This window comes from Micropterus salmoides, unplaced genomic scaffold (genome assembly GCF_014851395.1).
Source record: "Micropterus salmoides isolate LMB-PRFRI ecotype aquatic unplaced genomic scaffold, ASM1485139v1 Ms_hic_scaffold_14, whole genome shotgun sequence".
NCBI classification, from domain to species: Eukaryota; Metazoa; Chordata; class Actinopteri; order Centrarchiformes; family Centrarchidae; genus Micropterus; species Micropterus salmoides.
Genome location: NW_024040485.1, coordinates 775,830 through 799,520, shown reverse-complemented (window position 1 = coordinate 799,520; position 23,691 = coordinate 775,830). Strand labels below are relative to the sequence as shown.

General features: G+C 41.0%; 1 protein-coding gene across 1 annotated transcript; it reads left to right on the top strand.

Annotated features, from left to right (window-relative positions):
- The first annotated feature begins 1,572 nt into the window (after positions 1–1,572).
- atg10 (ATG10 autophagy related 10 homolog (S. cerevisiae)) lies at positions 1,573–23,427 on the top strand. Its single transcript, XM_038717167.1, has 7 exons — positions 1,573–1,671; positions 14,445–14,551; positions 14,647–14,799; positions 15,037–15,220; positions 15,954–16,051; positions 18,936–19,033; positions 23,237–23,427. The coding sequence occupies exons 2-7, from the start codon at positions 14,447–14,449 to the stop codon at positions 23,358–23,360; spliced, it is 762 nt and encodes a 253-aa protein (XP_038573095.1). The 5' UTR covers positions 1,573–1,671; positions 14,445–14,446; the 3' UTR covers positions 23,361–23,427.
- Positions 23,428–23,691: the final 264 nt, after the last annotated feature.

Here is a 23,691-nt window from a genome sequence, read left to right as displayed (position 1 = left end):
ATGGAAAACACACATAAAGCAATTGGAAACTAAATGCAAACAAGTTATTAATTTACTGAGAGTGGTGGCGGGATGTGACTGGGGTGCAGATAAACAGTCACTAATTGACATATATAGAGCATGCATGAGATCATCAATAGATTATGGTTGCATGGCATATGATGCAGCAGCTAAAACAACATTGGAAAAAATTAATAAATTACAATACAGAGCTTTACGGATATGCATTGGAGCCATTAAGACAACTCCCATTAACACAATACTCATAGAAGCTGGAGAGACACCACTGGAGTTAAGAAGAGAGAAACTAGCGCTAGAATATTGGGTCAGATTGAAAGGAAGTGGGAAAGAAAACCCTGCAAAGGACATAACAAAGGATTGTTGGGAATATTTCAAGTTTCGGGGGGCATGGGTTTGGATGGACGGAGGAAAAGAGAGTCGGGGAATACGGAATGGAAGCATTAGATTTCACCACACCCACTCCAGTCAGTAACATTCCACCTTGGCTTTATCCAGACGTAAAAACAGATTTTAGTATACTGGAAAAGAAAAGAGGATGGAGAATAGAGGAAGTGGGAATACGGACAAGCAGCTATCTGAGAAACAGTTACCATAATTATATAAAATCTATACAGATGGATCTGAAAACAAACAAGAATGTGTGGGAATTGGAATACAGATACCAGAATTCAAAATAAATATCTCAATAACGATTATCAGAAAGGCTATCTGTATATACAGCAGAATAGTCATTATAGCATTACAGTGGGTTGAAGAGGTCAGACCTGATAGGGTGATATTATGCACAGACTCCTTAGCAGTTATTAAAAGAATTCAGTCAATGACATCTGTCAGAGAAGACCTACTGATAGAAATGTTTCACAGCTTGTTGAGATTACATCGGGGAGGGATAGATGTTCAGTTTTGCTGGGTGCCAGCTCATGAGGGAGTAAATGCAAATGAGATTGCAGACAAACTAGCAAAAGAGGCATTACAAAAGGAAATAACAGTTCAAATACCTCTAGGAAAAGGAGAAGGAAAAAAAGCCATTAAGAAGAAAGGTACTCAAATATGGCAGAAATGGTGGGAGGAAGACAGGAAAGGAAGGAGTTAATATAAAATACAAACTGTCTGTCAGTAATAAAAATGATAGCGAAAGGAACAGGCGGGAGGAAATTATAATGACAAGACTGAGAGTAGATCACACAGGACTGAGTGGCACCTTGTTTTTATTGGGGAAAAGGAAGAGTGAAAACTGTGAAAACTGTGGGGTTAAAGACAATGTTGAACATGTCACTTTGCACTGTATATTGTTTGAGTTGAAAAGATATTTCAAGATAGGGTTCAGGAAGCAGGGCGGGAATGGAATCTGATGGGGGTATTGGGAACAGAAGGAGAAGAAAAGGGTATAAGAATCACCAGGAAGGCATTATTTAAATTTTTTAAAGACACTGGGCTGGTGAGCAGAATATGAGAGCACCTTATTGGGGTTTGTAGCTGAGTGATATGATGTTACACACTCCAGTACAGTAGGTGGCGGTAGGTATGCACTTAAAAGTTGTTTGCAATCCCGCCATTAACCAAGAAGCAGCAGCAGCAGAGCTCTCTGCACCCGGAAATGAAACATCTTGGTTCTTCTGTTCCTTCTGTAAAGCTACCAGCCGTCCCGCAGTAAGTATAATGCTAAATAAAAGTATAGTGTAATACAGACTGAATGTGGCTTTGGCCGGACCCGTCAGCGGCGGGGTGACTCAGTGAGAAACAGCAGCAGCACCGCGGTCTCTAAAGCGCACCTGGCCAGTGCTTGGTGTTCTCCTTTGAGACACGGCTGGATGGCTCGTTTTTATTTTGAGTCAGAAATTTCCGAGAAATAACTCTCTAATCTCTGATGAAAATAAATGTAGGGGCTGCTAGCAGGTGGTGAATGGTGGCGCAACACAGATCCATAATAAAGATCGAGTCTGTACAGATGCTAAGTTGAGTCAGTAACGTTACACATCTTTTCCTCTTAGTAACAAGCACGGATGGCTTAGTATTTGCTGAAACACGCTGGTGTTAGTGTGTAGTATGGGATGCTGCAAGCTGACACATGAGGCATGACACTGAGTGTCTGCAGAGCTGCTGATCAAACTGCAGTGGGAGAAAGTAACAAACTACATTACTCAAACACTATGCTGCATTCTTCTGAGGCACTTGTACTTGAGTATTTCTGATTCACTACATTTCAGAGGGAAATACTGTACTGCACTACATTTATCTGACAGATTTGGTGACTTTTCAGATAAAGAGTGCATGGATATCACTTTATAGAATATGATAATTTGTTACAGATTAAACTACCCAGATGTGTATTGTTTTTAATTCAATCCAATCATATAGGCTAGCTTCAATTCACAACATTTATCATTTAACAGTTATCTCATTGCACTTTCCATATAGAGCAGGTCTAGACCGTACTCTTCCATAAAATTCAAAATGGCAGACTTCCTGTTGGGTTTAGGGCATTTCTCTATGAGGCTTTTTGGTCCTCTGAACATGATACATGTGCCACAGAAATGCAGCGGGGGCTGCTTCGTTGAAGGTCACTTCCTGTTGCCGATAGGTGGCGCTATGACTGGGTGAATGTTGGCATGTAAATGTGTTCAGGGCAGGTATCTCATCAAACGTGTAAACTTTCATACAGAATACAAAACGGTGCATACGTAGAAAACATATCTGTGATATCTGTATGCGTACTTTAGGGCTGTAATCAACCAAAGAAAATCTTGGTCGACTAAAGTCCTGAAATTTTCGACTAAAAATGACGTAATTATTATTATTTTTTTAAATTAGTCAGCTGTGCACTCTGCACAGTACTTGATAGCCTTGTTGTCCGCCTAAATGAATTGTAAATAAACAACAAACATAAACACATAAAAAAATAGTAGGCTATTTGCAGTTTATTAAATCGTTTTTTATCTAATTATTTTGCACTAAATGAGTCTGTCGGCTCTGACAGCAATGCGTCACGTGCACCTGCGCAATATCATAGCCTACGATTTACGAAAATAGTACTATGTTGCTTGTCAACTAGTGATATCATCACAAGAATTGTTGAGGAATATGCAACATCATTTAGACAATTATTTTTGTCATATGTTATAATAAGTTTATTAGACACTATGATCATTTCAGCTGAGCGCTCAGTTGAGTGGCGGCAGACACGAATAGACTATTAACTTAAAGTTTTTGCTCTTAATAAACACAAAAGGCACATCCACTTTAATAAACAAAGAATATTTATTAAACAAACCAGATCAAGAGCAGAAACGAAATAATGTGCATAACTGAAAAATAAAGCATCTTAGGCTCAAAACTAACACACACAGTGGGCACAGCGCAATTTCGCATTAGGTTCCAAATTAAAAAATTAAAAAATAATAAAGTGCCCAAATAATCCAATAAATAATACTAGAAATAATAAATGTCCACTTTGCACAATAATAAAAGGGAACCATAAAAGTATTAGGCTACTATTAGCCAAATTTTAAACAAAGCAGAATAAAGGGCAACAACAAGGTAAGTGCACTCAGAAGAAGAAATACAAAAATTAATGAATCAAATGCCCAAATCCACAAGTATGTCAAATAAATGTGCAAAATTATAAAATGTTATTAATGTCCAAAATGAAATAAAGTGCATAACTGAAAAATAAAGCATAGGCTCAAAAAAAAGTGGGCACAGCGCAATTGCGTGTTAGGCTACAAAAAATAAAAGGTGCCCAAATCCAATAAATAAATGTGCAAACTTATAAATTTTGATTAATGTCCAAAACGAGCAAATGGCTACTCACAGAGAGTACAGTCAATGTCCACTCCACACTTTTTTGTGTTGTGTGCGAGAAACACAAGCATATCCACGTTCTTTGGAAGGAGACAGCTTCTTGCTTTATTGACAATAAATCCTGCCTTGGAGAAAATGCGTTCAGATGGCGTGGATGTTGCAGGGATACAGAGCAGTCGCTTTGCAACTCGGGCCAGGCTCGGGTATCTGTCTTGGTTTTTTTCCCACCACCCCAATGGTCCGGAGTCGATTTTGGTTCTGTCTTGAAGATAGTTTTTCATTTCTTCTGTCACTGTGCTTCTCCCACCTGATTCTCTAGAAAGCAGATCGTCTTCGTCTTCGCACAACAGCATAGCAATCTCCTTCTCTTTGTCGTTTTTCTGCTTTTTTGACACATGTTGCTCTTCCTCACTTCCAGGTTCACCTTTGCCCGTGACTGTACTGAGTGCACCCAGTCGTTCTGCCAGCTGTGCAACTACTATATAGGCCTCGTCTCGTTTGGCATCATCCAGAAAAGACAGCTGCTTAAAACGAGGGTCTACTACTGCAGCTGTAATGTATACACTGTTAGTCATCATCATTCGGTTTTTAAACTCCCATCTACTGTCAATTTCTTCGACCAGCTTGCTTTTCATTTTTTTGGTAATGGGGCTGTCATCATCCGCGATGGCCAGGTGACGTTTCTTCAAGTTTGCTAGCATGGGTACTGTTGCAGACAGGGACGCGTTCTCGTCTTCAGACAGCAGCTCGGTCAGGGTTGTCATCGGTTTCAGCACATTTTTAATGTCCTGTATCGCATTCCAGTGTGCTGTGGTAAGGTCCAGTGTACTGCTGTCGCTTTTCTTTGTAAAGTTTGGGTCAGACAGCACTGCGGTAATGGGCCAGCGTTGCTCCAGCAGTCGCTCCAACATTGAAAATGTTGAGTTCCAATGTGTGGTCACATCCTGAATTAATTCATGCTGAGGGACGTTTTGCTGCTCCTGCTTCTGTTTTAGCCCAATTTTTGCTTTGTGCCCCTTTTTGAAATGTCCCACCAGATGACGTGATGCAGCCACGGCACGACAAATTGGATCTTGTTTGAGTGCAGCGTTAATACAGAGCTGCAAAGTGTGCCCGGCACACCTGACGCCCTGCATCTCTGGCCATTTATGTGATTCCTTTAGTGTTTCCACACAGAGTGCCATATTAGCCGCGTTGTCACATACAACAGAAACTCTCTTTGCTTCTTGAATTCCAAAGGTATCAGCAACTTCAGATAGTAGCGCAGCAATGTTTATTCCCGTGTGCGCCTCTTCTATTTGTTTTGTCTCAAGCACAAGACTCTGTGCTTTCCAGTCTCCGTCAAAGAAATGGGCAGTCACTGTCATATAGGACTCCATTCTAAGAGATGTCCACATATCTGTGGTCAAGCTCAGTCCCTCGCTGTGTCGTATTAACTCTGATACTTTCTCTTTGAGTCCCTCATATTTTGCGGTTAGTGCATGCGTGATTGTGTGGCGTGCTGGCACGGTATATCCAGGTTCCAAAACTTTTAACAAGTTCTTGAAACCTTGGCCCTCCACAACAGCAATGGGCCTCATATCCTGAGCAATAACGTTAACAGTTCCTTCCGTTATATTATTTTTCCGTTTGGATGATAAAGGAGGCTTAAAATCCAGCGTGGGTGTGTCTGGGGGATGCCGTCATTATGGATGGATGCGCCTGCATTTATAAAATGATTATTACACTAAAACATTGAAATCAAATTTTGATATGTTCATATAGCCTACTCAAAATACAGACAGGGCAACCTAACGCAGACAAGTTAGCTTACCGCTTTTAGATGGTACGTCATGTTTGTCGTTGAGCTGTGGAAGGCAAACTGTTGGTTGCAAATTTTGCATTGAACCTTTTTCCCGTTGTCAACAAAGTGCTTCCACACTGTCGATGTCTTTGTTGTTGACATGTTAGAAGACGGACTATTAAACACTCTCACAGTTAATTATAGATAAATAATAGGCCTATTTAGCATCAAACCGTCTATAGCCTACTTATCTGTCTCTCTTCTCCTCCGGTGGGTTGGGCTAATCCAAAAAAGTAAAAACAAGGGGGTGTTCTTAAGACAGACTATTACCTGTGAAACAGGGGTGCTCTGAAAACACCCCCATTAGCAATTAGTGGTTTCCACCTGATGAAGCGCGGCAAAACTGATGAAATGAAAACTGATGAAATGAATGCGGCAAAAAATCGACCAATCAGAATTTTGGTCGAACCAGAACGTACCGACCAATTAATCGACTGGGACGTTACAGCTCTAGCGTACTTTCATGACTTGTTACCAGATGTTCGTTACCTTATTGTATTGCATGTGGATGTTATTCATTGCTTGAAAAAACACAGAATGGAAGAATATAACACTATTTATTCGGGCTGAATGATCTTGGAAAATAATCATTTGTGATTTTTTTTTAATTTGTTTTATCAATAATGCGATTTAATATGTGATTTAAAAAAAAAAAAATTTTTTTAAAGCTCTTCATCTTCTGTATTATTCAAAACAGAAATCAATAAAACTTTGTATAGTATGACTAACACAATATTAGATAGATTAAACATACACTGTTCTTTCCTGTGAGCCAGGCCTATATGTTTTGATGAAATTAGGTGATGCACGAATTATTATGAGCAGTGGTGGAGAAGATATATCACATTATAATAATTTCAGAGAAAGATAATTTGAGAGTCAAGTCATGGCGTTAAATAATCTCATATCATCAGGTAGGCCTACCTACAGACGACCGGAAAAATAAAGTTCACCGCAGTGTGTTTTACAGTAAGCGCTCAAAATAAAAATACAAAACCCACAGTTCAACCACCAATTAATGCGTCCTTATCTCTGTTCAAATCTCCTTTTTCTGGATCCCAGCATGTCAGAAAATACTCAGATTGAGGTTCAATACAAAAGTTGGCCAACAAAACTAAAACCAAGTCACGCCTCTCGCGTGTGATAGAAGAGCTTAGTAATTCTCCAGCAACATCGGAGTCGTAGGGTTACTGCATTTCATTTTCATTTGTCTGCCAAAGTGGTGGATGGTCCGACATTTTCACCTGCCACGCCACCACCAACAATTTATCCGCGGGTGGCAGGTGCTAATTATATTCCTTGTTTAACACTTAAGTTTCTGCATTGTCGGGTTCTGTCAAGCTTGTGGCCATTGTATAACAAGTCAAGGTACAGCATAGCGTGCAAAGTTGATACTTCCTTTGCAGACTGCTTTACTCTCGTGTGTCATGTGACCAGAGTGTAATCCAGCCTTTGCAATTAGAAAATCTAATTTTATCATATCGCGATATTATTGCAAATGCAATTAATCGTTTGGCCCTACTATTTGTAAATCTTTGTTTACCTTACGCTTAAAACACATAAAACAACTCATTGGCAGCCTCGTTATGTGAGTGGAGTGTTTGTGTTCGCTTGCACGGCTTCTCTTACCACTGCTACGCAGATGATCCGCAACTCTACCTATCCTTCTCGCCAGGTGATCCCACCGTCTCGGCGCGGATCACACTGTCTCTCGGACATATCTGCATGGATGAAGGCTTGCCACCTTCAACTAAACCTCTCTAAGACTGAACTCTTGGTCATTCCAGCCAAGCAATCTATCCACCATAACATCAAACTAAAAATTGGCTCCTCAACCATCACTCCAACCAGGGTGGTGAGAAACTTGGGTGTCATGATTGATGACCAGCTGTCCTTTTCAGACCATGTTGCTGCTGTCTCTCGGTCGTGCTGCCTTTCTCTATACAACATAAGGAAAATCAGGCCCTACCTCACTCAGTACACCACCCCGCTTCTGGTACAGGCCATGGTTATCTCTCGCATCGGCTATTGCAATGCCCTCCTAGCAGGTCTTCCAGCTTGTGCAGTGAAACCCTTAAAAATGGTTCAGAACGCAGCAGCGCGTCTGGTTTTTGATCAGCCCAAAAGGACTCATGTCACTCCATTACTCAGTGACCTCCACTGGCTCCCCGTGGCCTGCAGAATCAGATTCAAGTCACTAGTGGTTGCATACAGAGTGACTACTGGGTCTGCACCATCTACCCAAACTCCATAATACAAACTTATGTTCCTTCTCTAACTTCAAGAAGCTCTTGAAAACTCATCTCTTCCGAGAACACTTCCTCTGATAACACCTCTAACTCCTAACCTCTAACATGCACTTCCTGTGCTCTTCTTTTTTTATCCCCTACAATTATCTTGTATTGATTGAACTTTTTGTTAACTCTTATTTCCTTTCCTAGGTATCTACCCCATTGATGTGATATTAACTATGAGCTCTTACTAGTATTTATTGCTGCTCTTACTAGTATATATTGTCAGTTGTAGATCTGTATTTGATGCTGTGTTGATGCTTGTATGTTGTTCCTCAAATGTAAGTCGCTTTGGATAAAAGCATCAAATGAGTAAATGTTTAAACACACAAGTTGAATGCATTTGGTTTACGCTCTTTTCAAACCGGGAATCCAAATTAGTACCTGGGTCATCCCGTCTTGCATATGTGTGCATGTTAAATGCTTGGGACCTAATTAAAGCCTCGCACTTGAAGCGCATTGGGGTGTGCTGCTTGTGTGCTGTGCCGCAGATGGTGCTGCTCTGCCGATGGGGTTCTGAATTGTCACGCACTTCGGACACTGCACAGACTTACACGTCACTTCATGTGTCCCCTATGTGGCGCTAGAAAGCACCCGGTAACTATGTTATTTCCCAGTACGTCAAGTGTGTGTAAATTCAATTTTAATTTGCTCGATGGGTTTCAGACAGAGCTTACTTCATGTTGTCAGTAGGTGCTGCTACGACTATAACTGCATATTGGCATGTGGATGTGTTTAAGTCGGGACTGTTGTCAAGCATGTAAAGTTTTGTGTAGATTTAAGTAGGGATGGGGATCATTAATTTTTATTGATATCAAATCAAAATTGAGACTGCTTAATGATCCGATTCTTTATCGATACCACTATCAATACTTTACTGTTATTTGATGACGGTTATTTGGTAAGGCCAGACCCAACGGACATGAGGCAGGGCTGCATGGTATCAGGCCTACCAGACTTTAATATTTTAAATACAGCGAAATGTTGTTTCTACAGCAGCCAAATCACTATATATAAACTCAGTATCTGACATTACAATAGTGAGGGACGTTTAGAAAGAATAAAAACTCAGACATCAGCCTGTATCAGTCCCTCCTCCTCTTTGCTGCTGTTAACTGCCTTTTAGGTAACATTACCTGATGGAAGGAGGAGAGGCTGGTTTGTCTCTGCCAGCAGCTGAGTGTACAACAATGTGCCAAATGTTAAGACTACAGACCAGTCTATGCTCCAGACAGACAGCTTTCTATTTAGCTTGTTTTCAACATTTGCTACCCGCCAAGCTAACGTTGCTGTGCTTTTATATAACATACAGGACGACGACTGAGGACAGAGATGATAAAATGACCCCTTTCTACATGTTTACCTTACAGACAGGTGTATTGATAACACGAAGGTTTTATTGCACTTACAGTAATGAGCATAGCTGTCGCCAACTCGAGTTTGGAGCTAACCTAACTTCACCATCTCATATTCTTTATTTATAATAAAAATCTCCTGCTCAGAACTTCCGCTTCATAACATCATCCTTTTATTGTGACAGACTTAATCTCAGATGTTTAGCGATGTTTGCGGTGTTGCCAAAGTATTTCACTGTCTTTGCACACACATCACACACAGCGTCATTATTACCTTCACAGCTAAAATCCAACCAGACGTGACTGTTTCTACTGTCGGCCAGAGTCACTATTCAATCGCGGAAAATATAAAGGGCTGCAGCGGCTCACTTCAAAGAAGCTCCGTCACAGAGCCGTAGCGTAAGCATGACAGGCGGAAGGAAAAGTAGTTCCTATGAACAGAGTATAATTAGACCATCCTGGGTACCGTAAGATACTTATGATAAAACACACACTCACTCCAAATGACTGAGTTTAGATATCGATCCTTTTATATGAGTATCGATCCTAGAGCAGGAAACGTTGGTATCAGAAATAGATACTTTAGGATCGATCCGCACATCACTAGCAGAGTCTACAGCCTGATGATAAACAGTCCCGGGCCCGTTTAATACCGCGTTTCAGTGCTATCAATAAATAAGTTTTCTTCCAGTCCGGCGTGTTTCAGGTTAAATCAGATTTGACGCTCTAGACATAATGTTACATTATAGGACCCACTGGTCTGGATAGCAGTATCGATAAGCTCAGACTTTCTTGATTTTTGGGTTTTAAGAAATTTTGGAACCGGGTATCGATCCCCATCCCTAGATTTGAGCATGTACTATGAAGTTTTGTTGGCTTCCTGTGTTACGGCGTAGCATGGAATTTTGCTGCCCCGCCATGTATATGCCGTTGAAGAAAAACTTGCACACTTTATAACAAGTGCTGCATTTGATACCATTGACCATCAGATCCTATTGCAGAGACTGGAACATTTCATTGGCATTTAAGGAACCGCTCTAAGCTGGTTTAAGTCCTATTTATCAGATCGATTTCAGTTTGTACATGTTAACGATGAGTCCTCCATGCACGCCAAAGTTAGTCATGGAGATATTGTGTAGTCCCCCCCCCCCCCCTTCACCCCAACCGGTCGAGGCAGATGGCCGCCCACCCTGAGCCATGGTTCTGCTCGAGGTTTCTGCCTCTTAAAAGGAAGTTTTTCCTTGCCTCTGTCTCCTAGTGCTGCTCTTGATGGGAACTGTTGGGCTTCTGTAAATAGCATCACAGAGTACGGTCTAGACCTGCTCTTTATGAAAAGCACTGTGAGATAACTGTGATTTGGTGCTATATAAATAAAATTTAATTGAACATGACATCATCAATGTTAAGGGTTTTCTGAGGTAGTTTTGAAGTAGATGAACCTGCAAGAAGTGCTTCATAACAGCATAGAAGTAGTTACTTCCACTTTCAGGTGGTGCTATGACTATGAGATGTGTTCAGGGTGGGACGCTTATCAACCATGTAAATTTGGTGCAGATGTGAGCATACTGAAGTTGCAACAACTTCCTGTTTCATGGCAAATCATCGATTTTGGACTCCACACTCCACATGCCGTTCCACGAAAATTCAGTTTGTTCAACTTTTAATCTTCATTGTATAATTTGGTGCAGATTTAATCATGTACAGTCAAGTTACACCAACTTCCTCTGTCATGGCAAAGCATGGAACCTTGATGCCACGCCGTTAACTGCAAAATCACAAGTTTTACAACATGGCTTCATCAATGTGTTAAGGGTTTTCTGGGACAGTTTTGAAGTTGATATGGCCAACCTGCTAGGAGTAGTACATTACAGCGTAAAACAAGCCATTACCTGTTGCCAGCAGGTGGCGCTATGACTTTGAGTTAATATTGGCATATGGGTCTTTTCGGGACGGGACAGGGTGATTGTCAGGGTTCACTCAAAGAGACTTTTTTACAACTACAAGATACAAGATAGTATCTCATGGCCTAAAGATAAGTGTTTAATGGAGCAGCTTTTCTCCACAAAGCAGAGAGTGCACAATCCCTGCTCCAGCTACCACCTACTTAAAGCACTTCTCGGGTGATAACTATGGATAGAGACTATTTAATTTACTTTTATATAAACTTAGGGGTGAGTAATGCTATGGCATAATTTGCTGTGCATATAAATAAATGTATGTTGTTTCATTTTTATAGTGTTACTATATTTGAATAAATGTTTAATTATCTGTAAAGTTATGTGTGTGACACGAGCAAGGTGCTAACTATGGTGGAGCTTGGCTCCTCTTAATAAGACAGGAGCTCCCCTAACCATAATTTGTGACATTTTGGGGGGTCTCTAAACTTTTGACATTATGCTATTTTTGCCATTCATTTCTATTTTTCTGTATCACAGATGATGCTTAAAATCAGGAATTTCTGGCTTTATCCAGCCAAAGAGAGTGATCAGCGGCCTCCTGTCCCTCGCACTGTCCACTCAGCACAGCGTTGTGCTCCTTCTCTGGTCGACCTACTATAGGTTGTGTTACTAGTCCGGTGTGCTGCAACGTTCGATGATCATTCCCTTTGGCTGGATGAAGCCAGACCACCTGATTTTAGGCATAATTCATGATGATACAGAAAAATAGAAATGAATGGCTGCAGTACCACTGCAGCTAGAGGCTCTCGGCAGCGCCACGAAACTTTCTAAATTCTTTCATCCCTCAGAGAAAATGAAGATCTAGTCAAAACTGTAGCAAAACGGCTTTAATAATAGTATAAACCATGCCTGATAATTTCACATTTAGCACTGTGCCTGTTTTTGCAGCTATGTATGTTTACTTACAGCAAGAGTCAGATGCACAAAAGGAATTTAAATTGAACTGCAGTTAAAAAGCTATGGTATGGTATGTGCTGTCATCCAAGATGTGTGCACCCAGTCAGGCAAGAGAGCTTTAGCTCGTGCGCTTGTGCCAGATATTAATTGTTGTGGAAATTATATTCCTGGTGAGGGGCTGAGCAAATAATTGAGTTACAACAAACCGTTGTCTTTGAAGAATTTATTTAACAAAAGAGAATAAACAGAGAAGTACTACAACACAAATCAGCTGGACCAGAAGTTCTGTCTACTAAGACAGTCACTAACGTCTGGCCATGAGCAAAGGGATGCATCATCATTTACACAGTCTAGGTTTCTATGTTTTGGGGAACAGAGATCCTCTCTCGGCTTTGAATGAACATTCCAGGAGAGGAGAGGAACAACAAGACAGCAATCTCACAGCTCTGACCTAAACCCTAGTAAATGTTGATGGACTGACATAAGAAGTATAGGAGAGGAAAGATTAAGGATAAAACACAATACATAATGATGATAATAATAATAGTAAAAGAACATACATAAAAGATTAAATGTAAGAGGACACAATTTTCTGCCATAACATTAATAAGCTGTGCAGATGCAAAAATTTAGATGATGAGGGAAATACCTTTTGAATGTCAGGTTTGGTTGTAGGCTACTGCTAATGTTACTCAATCCAGCAACAGAAAGCAGCCTATCACCCTTTCACAAGCTGGCAGAAATTCTTTCACTTTCCATTAATGGCGTATTAAAGCCCATTTAGTCTGCGGAACAAATGTAGACACTGTACATCTATTGTTTCTGATATTTTAACAGAATCCTCTCTTTGCGCATAGCATGACTTTCTTTTTATATCTTCTCTAATTCTCATTTTGCTCTTTGTTAAATGTCCGATGTTGTACTTATTAGATAGAATGTCTCCGGTGAAAATGATAAAGAAAATAAAAAGAAATAAGCATGTAATTCAATACATTTCTTTCTTTTCTGAGAAGTTAAATAAACTAATTATTAATTTTTAATGATCATTAGACCTCCGCTCTCTGTCGGTGCTGAAACATTCTACAATAGATAGGATGAAAGGCGTTTTCACTGCTCTGTCTAAGTCATGCATTACATGCAAACATTAGTCTTTGAGAATGTGAGCAAAGTTATATGCCTGTTAAAACAGTTTTCAATAGCATAGTAGGTCCGTGACATTGTGTCACATTACCATTCCTTGGCTTATGCTGAAACTACAAACATGTTGGAAAAAGTTTTCAATCAAGAAAGTAAATTCAAACATTTTTTTAACAAGTTCCATTTGTTTCATGTGTCCTTGTCATGGTCATGCAATGGGCTAGTTTGTATTTAACACATCCTGAAGTTTGCCATGTCAAAGCTTTTCAGTTTAGAAGAATATACAGTTTAACAATTGGAGTCACTGTCGAGATGATTAAAACACTTGTTTCTTTCTTTTACAATAAATTATATAAAGCTGGGACAAGTTACACACACACACACACACACACACACAACTTCAAATGCGATTTTGTTGGATTTCTTGTATTGTCTTCCTAAATATAGGGCTGGTAATGTTATGGAAGTAGCCTAAAGTAAAATACAGTTATTGTTCCACTGAAGACACTTCGAATGTACAAACAAAAGAAAAATAAACTGGTCTGAATGAAAAAACAGAAACCCAGTAGCTACTACTCCTGCATACACAGGGCAATGATGCAGAAATTAGTACAAATATAACAGAAATGCAGCCCAAATATAGCACAACATTGCACAAAAAATACGGCAGTGGCACCTCTATTAACAGGACAGAAAAACATTGGCAACACTGCCCAGAAAAATCACTATAGGCTACATTACTTGTGCTAACTTGTCAAACATTTAAACTCAGTCATGGAATAAAGGAAACAAAATGTTTCCATACAAAGATAAATACATTAATTATACAAATTAAAATACAACAGTCATCAGGTTTCTTCCATTTCATACCAAAGTCACGGATAACGAGCTCGGCATTTCTGTACATTCGTAACTCTAATATTAAAAAATATTGAGAGAGAGATTTTTGTATGCAACAAAAAACCATATATTTCACTTTATATGTAATTAAGCACCTGTATGTGTTGGCAAAGACTGTCTGTGTCTGGCGTATCATTTTACATTCAGTTAAACATATTTGATTCCATTGTAAAAGATGTAATCAGTCAGACCCTGACACTTTGAACTCGCTTCTCTTCCTGTCCACCGTGTTCCCTTGCAGAGATGAGCTTGTGTGTGCTGGATGAGGAGAGCTTCCGTTGCTGCTGTCAGCTCTTCCTGCAGCAGTCTGAGCAGCTGAGAGATGGCTGGAGCTGGGAAGCAGTCCAGGTGAGAAGGTCTGTACTGTTATGTCAGCAGCATGGCTTAAAAGCCTGCTATGGACCCATGAATGCGGTTAATGGTAGTTCCTGATCTGTGTTCAGGGTTCAGAGGAGGGCTACCTGAGGAAGGCCACTCTCAGGTCAGTCGTCATTGACTCGAGCCCATTGTGGGACCAGGAAGGATCAAGTTCAGACTCAGAGCCACACGCTTCCTCTCAATCCTGGCCTGATCAGCAGGGACAGGACAAGGAACAGGTGAAAGACTGTTCAACTTCATCATGTGCTTTATTTTCCATCTGTGCCTTACTAAATATCACTGAATGTCAGGAATTAGTCAGTACAATTTTTTTTCCAGTTGTTTTAAAATGAACCTTTTTTTTTTAAATTAATGATGGACACTGTAATAACTGATGGGCTTCCTGTTTGGAGCAGTCACAGATAGCATAGACAACATGTATTCTTCCATTCACCACTGTCTCTCCTCCTCCACAGTCTGTTCGTGTTGCCCTAGCTGATGCTGACTGCATCAAAGATGACATGGATGATGACCGTGATGAAGATGATGGGTTCTGTACGGCGTCTGAAGGCAGTGGCCAGGTGCTTCAGTACGAGTACCACATCCTGTACTCTTGCAGCTACAGTGCCCCTGTGCTCTATTTTAGAGCCTCCACCCTGGGTTAGTTCACTGGGACACAGTTACTGCGTGCACACTGTGCCCTGTGAACATGTACAGTATATTTAATATTTACAGATGTTATCAGGGCAGCTGTGGCTCAGGCTCAAGGGGTAGAGCGTTTGTCCACTTAGAAGGTTGGTGGTTAGATCCCCAGCTCCTCCAGTTTGCATGTCGAAGTATCCTTGAGCAAGATACTGACTAGCTCCCTGACCTTGGCCTAGGCCTGTACCTAGACCTCTTTGTCTCTATTAACCATTGAGCAACTAGACTCTAGCAATATTGGAAATAATAATATTGATAAGAATGACAATAATAGGGACTTATTCATATATATTCATATATTACTGCTAGAAAGAATTTCTGCCCTTGTAAAACCAAAACAGAATTAAGAAACGCACATATCGACTACAACAGGTGATATTAAGTTAGCAGAAACAACGCAAAAGATGGTGTCCCAATATAGGACATAATAAATGATGTAAAGACGAAGAACACCACCATATGAAGTGGACTGGGAAAAGTAGTAGTGAAATATCAACATGTAGAGTTCAGAAGTGTTCGTGGTGCACTGTTAAAGGTTAAGTGTTTTTATTAGGCTCAGTCAAAATCTTATTGATTTCTTCTGAAAATGCAGTTGAAGTGACCGTCTGTACATGTTTGCATATTTCAACCATGTCCATATTTCATGAAGATGCCCTTGCTGTATCTTCTTCCTCATGTGTCACCATGTAAGAGGGGAGGAGCCTGTCACTGGAGGAGGTGTGGAGCTCTGTTCATCCAAACTTCAGGCTTCGACTGCAGAAGAGTCCTCTGAATACAATCACTCTGCAGGTAAACCCTGGGAAGATGCAGCCACCAGCCTTGTTATCACCATCTTCCTGCTTGAACAACACATTCTCACTCCCAATTCATAACATATGGACACATGGTGAAGACCAGTCAAGCCATCAATTTATAACGCAGTGGGGGAAGCCTTGTATCGTCATTTTTGAATAGGAGGATTAGGAGGATCTATCGAAAGAAATGCAAGATCCATAACTGTATTTTCAGAGGTGTATAAAGACCTTACATAGCGAACTGTTATGTTTTTATTACCTTAGAATGAGCCATTCTACATACACTGCGGGTCCTCTTACATGGACGTCACCATGCCGCCATGTTTCTACAGTAGCCAAAACTGACCAACTGTTCCACAGAGCGCATTTCGTCACTGCATTGAATATGTACGAAGAAGAAGAAGTAACGTTAGTAGTAGTAGTAGTCGTCTTGTTTATTAGAAGTAAGAAGAGAAGTGAATTTTGGACAATTGGAGGACCACATGTGTTATTTAGCCCAGGAGTCGACAGCATGTTGTCCACCGTAGCTTCTCCTGCATGCTTGGAAAGGGAGGAGTAAGTTGTGAGTGTTGGTGCATTCCTGTGGTGTCGGAATGATCAGAATATTTTGTTCCTCCTTAAATCTTTATTGCAGAAAGAGAAATAAAGGGTACATGGGACATAAAGATGCATACAGAACTTTGCACTTCATGCTAAATCACGTATTGCATATACATATTTTGCAAACATGTAATTGGATGTCTGCGTGTGGTTTATACGCTCTGACAATGCTAATCTAACACATCTTTATAGTAGCATCCATGTTGATTCCACATTCCAACTTAAGAGCACATGAACACACTGAAGTCGGAGGAACAACTTCACTACTCGGGAAACGTGACCGTCCAAGGAGCAAATGAATGCACTGAGCCGCCAGTTGCAATTTGCAACCCTCACCACTAGATGCACTAAAACTTACACACTGAACCTTTAAGCTATTTTAACCCAAACCATGATCTTTTCCTAAACCTAACCAAGTACTTTTGGTGTCTAAATCCAACCAATTGGTTTTTGTAAATGTTACCGGATATTGCATATTTATTCTTACTAACTAGCCCTACATGTCCAAGTGATGCCAAAGGGTACCCAGGGCTGAGGGGTCTTGACCAAGCATCATGTACAGTCCCCTCCAAATGTATTGGAACGGTAAGGCAAATTCCTTTATTTTTGTTGTTCACTGAAGACATTTGGGTTTCAAAAGTATGAGTATGAGACAAGAGTTCAGAATTTCAGCTAACATTTCCTGGTATTCACATCTAGATGTGTTAAACAACTCAGGACATATCACCGTTTGTATTAGACCACAGCATTCTTAGGTGAGCAAAAGTATTGGAACAAATAATCTTAAAGTAAATAACATTTAATATTTGGTGGCAGAACCCTTGCTTGCAATAACTGCCTCAAGCCTGAGACCCATCGACATCACCAAACTGTTGCATTCTTCATTTGTGATGCTATTCCAGGCTTTTACCGCAGCTTCTTTCAGTTCTTGTTTGTTTCGGGGTGTTTCTCCCTTCAGTCTCCTCTTAAGGAAGTGAAATGCATGCTCTATTGGGTTAAGGTCAGCTGATTGACTTGGCCAGTCTAAAACCTTCCACTTTTTCCCTGATGAAGTCCTTTGTTTTGTTGGCAGTGTGCTTTGGGTCATTGTCCTGCTGCATGATAAACGTCCTTCCCATTAGTTTCAATGCATTTCTCCGTAAATTGGCAGACAAAATGTTTCTGTCCTCTTCTGAATTCATTCTGCTGCTACCATCATCAGTTACATCATCAACGAATATTAATGAGCCTGTTCCAGAAGCAGCCATGCTCGCCCAAGCCATGACATGACCTCCACCATGCTTCACAGATGAGCTTGTATGCCTTGGTTAATAAGCAGTTCCTTTCTTTCTCCACACTTTGGTCTTTCCATCACTTTGCTAGAGATTAATCTTGGGCTCATCAGTCCATAAGATTGTGTTCCAGAACTTTTGCGTCTCATCTCTGTACTTCTTTGCAAATTTCAATCTGGCCTTCCGATTCTTGCTGCTGATGAGTGGTTTGCATCTTGTGGTGTGGCCTCTATATTTCTGCTCTCTGAGTCTTCTTCCAACAGTGGATTGTGATACCTTCACCCCTGCACTGTGGAGGTCGTTGGTGATGTAACTTACTGATGTTTTGGGGGTTTTCTTCACAGCTCTCACCATATTTCTGTCATCAACTACTGTTGTTTTCCTTGGCCGACCTGTTGGACGTCTGTTGCTCAGTACTCCAGTAGTTTCTTTCTTTTTCAGGACATTCCAAATTGTTGTGCTTGCTATGCCCAGTATTTGTCCAATGGCTCTGGGCGATTTTCCTTCTTTTCTCAGCTTGACAGTGGCTTGCTTTTCTCCCATAGACAGCTCTCTGGTCTTCATGTTGGTTTATCCTCTTCAACAGGAAATGCTGTCTTTATAGGTTTGAACCAGGGATGAAAACTTAGACTAGTCATGCAGAGCTATTTAATGTTTGGACAATCAACCTAAAAGGCAACACCTGGGCAACAAGAAACATCTGTCAGTCACATGTTCCAATAGTTTTGCTCACTTGAAAAATGGGTGGGTTCAAACAAAGGGAGGTATGTCCTGAGTTGTTTAACACATCTAGATGTGAATACCAGGAAATGTTAGCTGAAATTCTGAACTCTTGTCTCATACTCATCTTTTGATCTGAAACCCAAATGTCTTCAGTGAACAACAAAAACAAAAGAGTTTGCCTTACCGTTCCAATACTTTTGGTGGGGACTGTATGACGAGTTGGGAGTGAGAATGTATTGCTTTGAAGCTCCACCAATATGTTCTCTCTCTTTGGCTGTACATCAGGAGCACCCGCTGCTGGGTCAGCCTTTCTTCATGCTCCACCCCTGCAGAACAGATGAGTTTATGAGGCCTGTGGTGCAGGCGGCTCAGAGCCAGCAGAGGTAAGATCGCCAAAACCCAATGGAAGGCTGCTGTTCCACATGAGGCAGTTTTATGCAGCTTAGCTGATTCCAGCTGGTGTTACACTGTGCATCACACCCTTCAGTTCATTGAAAGGTTCCATGCAACATACAGCATTTGCATTTTGTTGAAGATAGATTTGTAACTAGGCTGATGCAACACCATCAACATGCTAATATGACACTGTGCTGTTGTAAATCTTGCACCATCGATAGATTCCACAATCAAGAGACGTTTTGTAGTTGAATATTATCATTTACATGCTGATATTTGTTTGTATTTACTTCTGGTACTAATAAACTGTGTTTAATACAGGTTTACTCTGTTGTATTTGTTTGTTACTTATAATCAGTCTTGGGCAGTAACACGTCACTGTAATATTACTTTTCCCAGTAACTAGTAGTGTAAGGGATTTCTATTTCCAAAACAGTAATAACATTACAGTTACTAATCCAAGTAACGCTGCATTACTGCGTTACCTGAAGGCACCGACCTGTCATTTGAATGAGTGACTTTGCTGCAGGTCAGTTACACCAGGCCATATGTTGTTCAAGTCAGCTCTTAGCCAAAAAGCTAAAGGAAGAATTAGAGCACAACCGATATGGGATTTTTAAGTCCGATACCAATTTTGATGATTTTAAAACCAGATAGCTGATATATCGGCTGTAATTCTTTTTTCCCCTTATTTTAAGAAATGCATGGCATAAACAAAGATAATCCCTAACAGTTGAGACTTCACCAAGATACCATGACATAATGCAGTTTAAAAATAAACTTGTATTGTTAGAACAAAATATATTAAAGTTTTGATAAATAAGCATCAAATGTATAAAACTACAGAAAACATTTTTAAAATATGATTTATTAAATTACAGATTACTACTACTACTACTTATGAACAGTAGTTAATACAGTACTACTACTAAAAATAATACCACGTCATCTCTCAGATCATTGCTATCATAGTGATAAACGGCGCTCTCCTACATAGGCAAATAAAAAAAACAAAAATATATATATAGTCATGCAGTAGTTAATACCTTACGTATAATCTGCCACGATGACTACTTTCTACATGTAGTTTATTACCTGCACTCATTCTATCCAATGCCACAGAATCGATTTCCTAACAACCTTCTGGCGCTATGATACAGTGGCACAGAGCTGCAGTGACAACGAAAACTCCGAAAAAACATATGCATGCTGTGTTTACCTCTCAGGTGAAGTGAGTGGGTAAGGGGGGAGAGACTGATTTAAAAGCCGTCACTTTCATCAAGTGAAGCCCCGATATATCTTCATGTAGCTTATATCGGCTGATAATATCTGCAAAAGATAAATCGGCCGGGCTCTAGGAAGAATGGAGAATGAGAATGAAGAGAAGCGTTCTTTCCACAGCTGGAAGTATTGCCATTATTGTGTCAAAGTCAAGGATGCAAAGAACATTGTCGTCCGTTGTAAACTTTATGTAACCAGCAAAAAGCTCTCAACTGCGAGTAAAGTAACTAGTAACTAGTTACATTTAATACCCAGTAATAAGTATAGTAATATTACTACCTTTTTACTTCTACTGAGTAATGAGTAACTTTTTACAATTTCTGAGTAACTTGCCCAACACTGTCTGTAATACAAAATAAAGAAACATGCATGTCCTTCAGGACCGGGCAGGGAGTGGAGCTGCACATTCCGTGTTGTGAACTTTAGGAATGTACACTGCTCAAAAAAATAAAGGGAACACTTAAACAACACAATGTAACTCCAAGTCAATCACACTCCTGTGAAATCAAACTGTCCACTTAGGAAGCAACACTGATTGACAATCAATTTCACATGCTGTTGTGCAAATTGAATAGACAGGTAGAAATTATAGACAATTAGCAAGACCCCCCCAATACAGGAGTGGTTCTGCAGGTGGTGACCACAGACCACTTCTCAGTTCCTATGCTTCCTGGCTGATGTTTTGGTCACTTTTGAATGCTGGCGGTGCTTTCACTCTAGTGGTAGCATGAGACGGAGTCTACAACCCACACAAGTGGCTCAGGTAGTGCAGCTCATCCAGGATGGCACATCAATGCGAGCTGTGGCAAGAAGGTTTGCTGTGACTGTCAGCGTAGTGTCCAGAGCACGGAGGCGCTACCAGGAGACAGGCCAGTACATCAGGAGACGTGGAGGAGGCCATAGGAGGGCAACAACCCAGCAGCAGGACCGCTACCTCTGCCTTTGTGCAAGGAGGAGCAGGAGGAGCACTGCCAGAGCCCTGCAAAATGACCTCCAGCAGGCCACAAATGTGCATGTGTCTGCTCAAACGGTCAGAAACAGACTCCATGAGGGTGGTATGAGGGCCCGACGTCCACAGGTGGGGGTTGTGCTTACAGCCTAACACCGTGCAGAGAACACCAAGATTGGCAAATTCGCCACTGGCGCCCTGTGCTCTTCACAGATGAAAGCAGGTTCACACTGAGCACATGTGACAGACGTGACAGAGAAGTCTGGAGATGCCGTGGAGAACGTTCTGCTGCCAGCTACATCCTCCAGCATGACCGGTTTGGCGGTGGGTCAGTAATGGTGTGGGGTGGCATTTCTTTGGGGGGCCGCAAAGCCCTCCATGTGCTCGCCAGAGGTAGCCTGACTGCCATTAGGTACCGAGATGAGATCCTCAGACCCCTTGTGAGACCATGTGCTGGTGCGGTTGGCCCTGGGTTCCTCCTAATGCAAGACAATGCTAGTTCTCATGTGGCTGGAGTGTGTCAGCAGTTCCTGCAAGAGGAAGGCATTGATGCTATGGACCGGCCCGCCCGTTCCCCAGACCTGAATCCAATTGAGCACATCTGGGACATCATGTCTCGCTCCATCTACCAACACCACGTTGCACCACAGACTTTCCAGGAGTTGGTGATGCTTTAGTCCAGGTCTGGGAGGAGAACCCTCAGGAGACCATCCACCACCTCATCAGGAGCACGCCCAGGCGTTGTAGGGAGGTCATACAGGCACGTGGAGGCCGCACACACTACTGAGCCTCATTTTGACTTGTTTTAAGGACATTACATCAAAGTTGGATCGGCCTGTAGAGTGGTTTTCCACTTTGATTTTGAGTGTGACTCCAAATCCAGACCTCCATGGGTTGATAAATTTGATTTCCATTGATAATTTTTGTGTGATTTTGTTGTCAGCACATTCAACTATGTAAAGAAAGGAGTATTTAATGAGATTATTTCATTCATTCAGATCTAGGATGTGTTATTTTAGTGTTCCCTTTATTTTTTTGACTATTTTATTATATATATATATATAAATGTACTTTATTAGGTAAACAGCCTTTTGTTTTTGTTTTAACCAAGTTCATTTTTGGATGAAGGAAAGGGAAAGGAAGAAACCTTTTTGCTTTAATCTACAAGAGGACTGTGGATTAAACATAAGAAACACGTGCTGATTTAAGATTTACACTGGGCTAAGTTTTTGGTCCTACAGTTGCATTTCCATCGGGTCGAGGCAAATACACTTTCTACCTGAGCGCCTGGCCAGGTTCTTTTGTTCCAGCTCATATGAGACCACATTTCTTCCTTTCTGAAGCGAGACAATGACAGAGAGGTGCCAGTAACGGTGTGATTGACAGTTCTGGGGAAAGTTATACTGGGCTCATTTACAGACGGCCCTCTGCTGTCTAATGTCGGTATGTTTGAACCCAGGTTAGAGTTACTGTGCAATGTAAACAGTTGATAGTGTAATATTTCTCAGTCGGCTATATGTCACATAAAGTCTTTCTGGATCAAAAGGGAAAAACACCTCAAGTGAGAGTGAAACCTTTTTAGTGATAGGGTGGAAGTTTTGTTGAATTCTGTTGCTTCTGTCCAGCTTTTCTAGTTAAACCATTTGCATAAAAATGGAATGGACACATGGCTTTGTTTATATTAAATACCTATCTTGAACCACTTTCAGTTTACATTAGGTCTGCTGACACAACAGCTTTAGAACAAGCTAAAATAAAGTGTGTGCAGCAGAGCCAGAGGTGAAACTATTTTAAGAGGAACTGACACTCCTTTGCCAACAGGCCACATCATTTTGATGAGCAGCCATTGTATTGGGAAAAGCAATCATTTGTATGACAATTGATTGTCAACTAAACTGTCATGACTGTAACAGCCCTAGTTCATGTACTGTGTGTGTGTGTGTGGTGTGTGTCTTGGCAGGCCATTGAACTACGTGTTGTCGTGGCTCAGTGTGGTGGGCCCTGTGGTAGGTCTGGACGTCCCTCTGAAGTACTCCACTCAGGTCCGTCCTGCAGCCTCACTCAACAGCACCGAGCCAGACTGAAGCTGCACCGGCTCTTCTTCCCCCTCTGTCAGCATCACAATAGAGTCTGTCTTCATGGGGGCTGGATTATCAACCAGGCAAAGGGAGCAGCTGCCCCGGCACCACGGAGTCTCAAAGGTCTACAAACCTTAGTTGATTTAATTTCAACTTGGCAGTATGCTAAAGCACCATAAAGACTGAAATAGCAATAAGTAGATAGCCTCTGCATTTTGACCTTGAGGCCTTGAGGTCAACATACAGTATATGTACAGTATATTTGTAACTGGTACAAATTGACAATTGTTTGCAGTCAAAGTAAACTGGAAAGTTTACGCACAGATGTTGATTCAAC

Bases quoted from the DNA above. Each gene is read 5' to 3' on its own strand.
- atg10 (XM_038717167.1), top strand. From the start codon at position 14,447: ATGAGCTTGTGTGTGCTGGATGAGGAGAGCTTCCGTTGCTGCTGTCAG. The intron at 15,221-15,953 runs GTTAGTTCACTG...TCACCATGTAAG, and splicing joins TTTTAGAGCCTCCACCCTGG to AGGGGAGGAGCCTGTCACTG. The intron at 19,034-23,236 runs GTAAGATCGCCA...GTGTCTTGGCAG, and splicing joins GCGGCTCAGAGCCAGCAGAG to GCCATTGAACTACGTGTTGT.